Source organism: Echinops telfairi, unplaced genomic scaffold, assembly GCF_000313985.2.
Source record: "Echinops telfairi isolate 266 unplaced genomic scaffold, ASM31398v2 ScPeMD7_4;HRSCAF=17, whole genome shotgun sequence".
Taxonomy (NCBI): Eukaryota; Metazoa; Chordata; class Mammalia; order Afrosoricida; family Tenrecidae; genus Echinops; species Echinops telfairi.
Window position 1 is genome coordinate 49,651,085 of NW_022103900.1, and position 7,576 is coordinate 49,658,660.

The 7,576-nt window shown below is 42.9% G+C and overlaps 1 protein-coding gene and 1 pseudogene across 1 annotated transcript in view; both read right to left on the reverse strand.

Moving 5' to 3' along the window:
* The window catches only part of THSD7B (thrombospondin type 1 domain containing 7B), a 936,033-nt gene that overhangs the window by 274,902 nt on the left and 653,555 nt on the right, over positions 1–7,576 (reverse strand). Inside the window, exon 14 of the mRNA XM_045298904.1 lies at positions 2,605–2,783. Coding sequence (XP_045154839.1) covers positions 2,605–2,783 — 179 coding nt within the window. The remainder of the gene's footprint in view (positions 1–2,604; positions 2,784–7,576) is intronic.
* Positions 6,715–7,576, reverse strand: part of LOC115872328 — a 23,596-nt pseudogene continuing 22,734 nt past the window's right edge.

Consider the following 7,576-nt stretch of genomic DNA (forward strand, 5'->3'; position numbering starts at 1 on the left):
ACAGATCAGAGCTGGAAACACAGGGAATCCAGGACAGATAAACCACTCAGGACCAATAATAAGAGTAGTGATACCAGCAGGGGAAGGGGAAGGTGGGGTGAGAAATGGGGAACCAATCACAAGGATCTAAGTATAACCTCTTCTCAGGGGGACACACAACAGAAAAGTGGGTGAAGGGAGACAGCAGCCAGTGTAAGACATGAAAAATAATAATTTATCAATTATCAAGGGTTAATGAAGGATAGAGAATGTGGGCAATTGAGCTCATACCAAGGGTTCAAGTAGAAAGAAAATGTTTTGGAAATGATGATGGCAACATATGTACAGAGTGCTTGACACAATAGATGGATGGATGGATTGTGATAAGAGCTGTAAGAGCCCCAATAAAATTATTTTTTTTAAACTACAAGCTTTTTAAGTTTTTACTTTTTGGTAAAGGGCAATGTGGTCTTAATCTAGTTCCTAAAAGGGGAAAATACATCTAACCATAAACATCAATAGCAAGAGCCCAAGTACCCTGAGCTGGGAGTACAGGAAGGCACTCAAGAGAGCCTCCGCGAGCGTTCCTCACGGCCGCACTCCACCCCAGGGTAAGGTTAACGAAGAAACATAACTGTTTTACAGAAGAATAGTTATCAAAAAGAAGCTGAGGGATATGTACTAAATAACAACATTCCATGACAGCCCAACTTATTGTCAGGTGAATTCTGAAACTATGATAGCTTCGAAGAAACCCTTAAATACAACAGGTGCACGTAAAGACACATGAGGCTCCTACACAGGAAGGGGGCCTATACCACATACAAGAGCAGATACATAACGAAACCACGGCTCCGAGATCTTTATACAAATAGACTCATAGGTACAGTGTGCTAACTTTAAAAGAAGAACTGCTGTGATGAGAAATTACTTTTAGATTTAGGATTTTTCAGAATAGTAGTCACAGACTGACAATTGAGAGGGGGGAATTAGTAATCACCCTGGTCAATTACCTGATGTCAAGTATATATAAAATATGGATTGGGTAAAGTTTTTCAGTCCAAAGTTAATAATGCCATATCAGCTGTGCTAGATAGCTGTAAACTTCTTTAATCAGAAAGAACACCACACTAAATCATATTTCTTCTTATAAAAATCCAAAATGTATCTCTGACCAGTGCAATAAAAATGTGTTTGTAACATTACAGCTCCCTTCTTGAATTCAAATATTAGAAACACAGTCTGCAGACCGGCCAACTTTCACTTGATTTTCACATATGAAGTTTACCTAAATAATGAACTTAGACTTAATTTTTTACATGTTTATTCTGTCAACTAAATGTTTAGAGAGACTTTCTTTTAAATTACAAAAGGTATGCACGTGCTTTGGTCAGGGAGTTCTATGGCTCATAAAAGAATACCCACAACAAAACAAAAACACCCCGAGATGTTGGCTTTAATTTGAGATGGTCATTTGAGTCAGGCAGTTCTAGAGATCAGATTAAAATAAATTCAGAACAAGTCATTGGATGTTCTTCCCAATAAACAACCTACACGAAAGTTCTGTGCATTTTCCCAGTCACACAGGGAGGACATACGCAAGTGTCTTGTTAGGCCTCATCGCATCTAGAATGAGCAGAACATTGTACTCCACCTTGTCAAAGTTACTAATTCAAAACAAGAGAAACAGGACCTATTAGGACTAATCTAATAGCCATTATATAAGGGATATAAGCTCTTTATCATAATTAATTCTTAACTAAATGTTAAGACTCTTCTTGTAGGAATGAAGCTGCCTGAAATGCTCTAACCAACTTTAATTGCTTAGGAGGACATTTTTAGTACACATCTAGATGGGAAGGTAGATATGAGTGTCCCATTTATGAAAATAGCTATGGCTTTTGAGGAGACAAATAGTTCAAAATATACACGAAGAGCTATGGAAGCTGATACGATTAAGAATAAAATAATGGACAAAGAATTAGGTGAAGGGCAATTCCACTGTTGGAACTGATGAACCAGATCATTAATTCTCTTGTCATAAAATAATTGCTGTTCTCTCAGAATTATTCATTATATTGCAAATATATAATTTTAAGAGCTATAGTACGTCATTTTTATAGTAGTATGATCACTTAATTCAATTAGATATCATTCTGTTCATCTTTGTTATTGTTAATGATATAGAAGGTGGCCTAGGAATAGGAAAGCTTCTATTACTGGTATTATAATTTTACGCAGAAACAAAACAAAGCAAAAACCACACATGCTGCTATGCCAATTCAATCCCAACTCCCAGTGACCCTATCTATGGGCAGCACTGTCCCAGAAACCACTGTCCCCGTGGTTGTACATCTTCGCACACTCAGGCTGCCACACTCTCCCCCACCGACGGAATGGTGCATTCAAGCAATCCACCTGTTGGGAAGCAGCTGAGTCCTTAGCCACGGGGCCATGCCTCAAAGGCAACCGCATATTATACAATTACCACCTTATGGATGCCCTCCAAACTTTTGATAACTTCCAGTGCGATTTTTAAATAAGAGGTTGATTTCGAAGGGAGAGGACAATGAAGGGAGGTGGTAGCATTTTCAGCTGTGCTTTTCTTTGCTTCGTGCACTTTACCTGATTCTTGAGATCCAGTTTGGGACATGGGCGACCCCCATTGTAAGGTTTTTCTTGTAACCACTTGGATCGAATTCTCACTCCAACGCCGCAAGATGAGCTGCAAGACCCCCAGCTGGACCAGTCACTTAACTTGCAATCAAATGGGCAGGGAATAACACACTGTTCTTGAATATAACCTAAAAGCAAAAAGAATTGAAGGAAGTGAGGAAAGCCTGATTAATATGGATTAATCAAGTTCACTTGTTGTTTCTGTTATCCCAGTTCAGATTTCTCATGAGTTTTTGCTGCAGCAACTTTAATTTCTGCTCAGATAGACTAGAGTTCTAAAAGATAGATAAACATGACAGCATCTACCTTATGAATGTATGTCATTTTGTTTATTTTCATAGATCATTCTAGAATGGAAGAAATAGGGGAAAGTGCAGTCTTTGCTTCTCATAAGGAATGTGAGATAGTTAAAGTTTATTGTGCCAATCTGGCTGATAAGCACATGTGGGGTTAATTGAAGGGCGGAGAGATAATGGCTCAGTGAGCAGGTCCTTTCTAGTTGTCAGGTTTCTTGCTTTGTGATGGTCGGACTAAGGTGCAGCTGCCTTAGCCAGTTCCCTGTTCAGCAAGGTTCACTTCCTGCAAGACATCCCCAAGGAGAAGCCACGTGGACCTACCCCAACGCAGCCCTGGGTGCTGGAGCAACCGTGTGGAGACCCCTGCCAGCGCTGAGATGCTTACACGGTCACTGATTCAGCTTTCTTCCTGCAGTCGGCGTCACAGTGTGTGCTTTGTGAGATGGAGGAGGACTTTGTGGATTGGTGTCAGACCTATGGGCTAATGTTGGACTTGTGGGCTTGGGCAGCACTGGGTTTGGGATGTTTTCTTGATGTGCACTTACCCTTTGTATAAAACTCTCTCTTATACATATGATTTTCTGTGGATTTGTTTCTCTAACGTACCCAGACTAACACAGAATGATACAGTTCTAAGCTAAAGATAATTATCACTCTCCTCACTGACCCTGGTGCCTCCATTATGCATGTCCACATACAGGAGCAAAATGAAAATTATGTTTCTTAAGTATCAAAGACTTCACTGAGGAAGATTCAGATTCTCCCACGCACAGAGTCGCTCTTGGGGCTGCAGAGGGGGAAGCAGGTGAAGTCTTGATGATTAGAAACGGCAAGTTGTTATTGAATAGAGAATAAAGGAATCGTAAAAAGTTGAATAATGGGGTATTGTTCAGATAATTGAAGAATTGGGTCAGAAGTACAGTCTCAGTCTTTCTGGCTTTACCTGGTTTTGGTTTTTTTCAACAGTACACTTCTTGCTGCATATGTCCTCTAGATTTTGTCCTACTTTTAAATATCACCTCTATCGATGGTTATCATTTCAACGCTTACCTCTCTATTCTTTCGCTTTTAGTTGTTGCTAAATTGGTTCAATGGAGCCCTGGTGGCACAGTGGTTAGGCATGGGGCTCTGGTCTGCATGGCTGGCAGTCCCAAACCACCAGCAGCTCCTCGACCGAACGTTACCGTCTCGGAAACCCACAGGGGTTATTTAGGAGTCAGCATTGACTCATTGGCAGTGAGTGAGAAGTTGGTTCTAATGCACAGTAATCCTATATACAACGTAAGAAAATACTGTCTGGTTCTGTGCCATACTTGAGCCCCTGTTGCAGGCATGGCTGTCCACCTCTTTCCTTGAGGGTCTTCCTCTTTTCCCTGACCCTCTGCCTTTCCCAACATGAGGGACTGGTGCCTTCTGAGAACATGTTAAAAATGTAAACAAGCGGCCATCTAGCCCAGAAGCAACAAAGCCCACACGGAAGCAGCACACTAACGTGTGATCATGAAGGGCCGAAGGGACCAGGCTTCAAATACCAAAGGCGGGGTGGGGAATCATATCCTCGTCAACGAGGGTGGCGCGTGATGGGGACCCAATGCCCATCTCTAGACAACTAGACATACCTTGCAGAGGGGTAGTGGGGAGATGAGTCACTTAGGGTTCAATATAGCAATAATGAAACCCACAGCCTTCCTTTAGTTCTTAAACACTTCCTCCCTCCAACTACCAGGACCCCAATTCTGCCTTGCAGACCTGGTTAGACCAGAGGATGCACAGCAGTACAGATGGGAATTGGAAACGCAGGGAATCTAGGACAGATGAACCCCTCAGGACCAGGGGTGACAGTAGCGATACCAGGAGGGAAGTGGGGTGTAGAAAGGGGGAATTGATCACAGGGAGCTACATATAACCTCCTCTCTGGGGGATGGGCAGCAGAGGGGTGGGTGAAGGGAGACGCCGGGCAGTGTAAGATAAGATATAGTAATAATTTATAAATTATTAAGGGTCCACGAGGGAGCGGGGGAGTGGGGAGGGAGGGTGAGGGGGAAAAAGGAAAATGAGCTGATTCCGGGAACCCAAGAAGAAAGCGAATTTTGGGAATGATGAGGGCAACAAATGTATAGGTGTGCTTTACACAATTTATCTATGTATCGTGATGAATTGTATGAGCCCCATAAAATGATTAAATAAAAAAAAAGAGAGAAATGTTTCCAAGAATGGACTTGAAAATTTGACAAATGTATTAAGTGTAATGGAGAGTACTTTGAAAGTGATAAGGTTGCTTTGTTAAAAAAAGAAATTTAAATATATCACTTTGAAAAAAAAATATGTGAGTTGAAGTCTCGATATCATTACATTTAAGGAGAATGTTGATTGTACCTGTTCATTTTTCTGTCAGTCCATGGTGTATGTATATCTCTCACCAACCCATAATTGAAACGCATCGATTTGTCAGCTTCCTTCGCCTTGATCTACCTTGCACATGTACTGTGCACATGCGGTGACTGCAGGGACCCGGCGCCCCTCAATCCTCAAAGTGACACCCTTGCTTTAGTGTCTTTAAGAGGCTTAAAATGTAGTTCAATAAGATGCTGCTGCTTATTGCTCTCTTTGTCAGGAACTCCAATGGAAATGTATCAGGGACCAATCAAACATGCAATACTAATTAAGACATGCATAGCAGAACGACCTGTGACAGGCCTGGCTAAGAGCTACTGTCAGACTTCAACCTATAGTAATTCTGTCCCCAAAACTGTATCGTGCCTATAAAGGAAAGCTGTGAATAACAACATCATGGGACACAAAAAGACCATTTCTGCATTGCCTTCAACCAAGAAATAGGAGGCAAGTTTATGCAAGATTTTTTAAAAAGATATGCCAAAATGAAATTCGGTAAGAGAAGATATCTCCTTTAGGACACGAAGGGGTACTATATTGGGCACAACAGCACAATACTTATGTTGCTTATGAGCTCTGTGAACATTTGCTTGAATTCTGACCTCAGAGTGAGTTGAGCAATGGGCCTACGATCACAGGCAGATGTTTAGTTTTTCTAATATAGGTGGCAGAGTCTTGGGTTGGGAAATGAAAGGATTAGAAAGCAAAAAATCGAAATGAACTAAACCAAAAACCAGGATGGACTAAGAACAGAATGACTGAGATCAATGGGTGGCTAACTGGCTTTATTTTTGCTATGGTTTACACCGGCCCTCAACATGCATGATAATGAGACATCAGGAAGATACACCCAGAACTGATTTGTGAAATACTACCACACCCCGGCCTCCAGCATACTCCCTGGAGTAAGGGAAAACTTAACTGTTGGATGGAATCCCCAGCACTCTTCCAGAATAGAATTCTAGCTGGCCCAAAGAGTCCTCCTTTTATAGGCTTTGAGGAAACAGACCACCCATGTATCAGTATCGTATTAGTATTGCTTGTTCGGAGCAAATTCCGCTCCAGGAGCTGCATTATTAAATGCAAGGGGTGTGTGTTTCCCATCCATTGCCCAATTATTTCTGCTGTAGCAGCCCAGCCCAAATGCTCAGTGGTAGCTGGGGTCAATTTAAGGTTCCATCTGACATCAGGGTGGCAGAACTGGAGTAGCAGCTGTCACCGGGCCGGGGGCATGTCACCTCTGGTGTTGAAGCTCATAACAGTTCCTACAGCCACCTGGCTCATCCACATCTCTGGTGCTACCACACCAGGAAAGGTTTCCTGAACCCTTCTTGCTGTCTGAATTTCATCCTGCTGCCACGGGCTCTCTTCATCGTGGGGTGCCTCCACTCTTCTCCCTACCGAGCCCCTGTTGCTTCTGTTTCTGCACCTCTTGGCTGTACAGCTCTTCCATCCAACACAGTTCTTCTTGGTGCCTCGTCAACTCCTGGCTCATTAGCATGACCTGGTGCTTCTGACAAGCAACGTCCGTCTCTTTGATGTTGGGGTTCACCTTGTCTGCTGCTTCTCCGTCTTCATGAATGCCGTCTAACACACACTCATACTCAAAGGACTCGGGCTGGGCAAGTCTTGGGGGCTGCTCATGTTCCCTGTAAAATGGCTGATTCTTGATAATCAGCTTCTTTGGAAGTCCTTCTTTGTCATCCAACTGGTCCACAGGCTCCACAGTCCTCGATCGAGGGAATGTGGTCAAGAGCCTTGACTGCATCTGTCAAGAGCTTTTCAAGCAGCTGGCTTCCCTAAGAGTTCAACAGTGCTGTCTTGGAAAGGCCTCCCTCCATCACTCACAATGACTACAGCACTCCCTACTTGATCAAACACAGAAAAAGTCTCAGCCAGGGTTCATTGGACATGTGCTGAGGGGCATTCAGATTTTAAGGCGCGTACACTGGTAGGCAATATGCCCGCGCAGCTGCTTTCCATGGAATGGCATATTGTCCAGCTCCACTTGGGCAAACTTCGCTAGAACTCATGTTTCCAAGTGGATAAGCCATTTGGAATGCTTGCTGGCTTTCTCATATTTCTCCAATGTTTCTGTGTGTCTCCCTCAGTGATGTCAGGAGTCATACTGCTCACAGAGAAAGCTACACTGGGGGAAGGTCTTCTCTCTTGAAGTCCTAACATTATCCAGGCCCACAGTCAAGTCTTCATTTTGACTGCAGGCTTTTGTC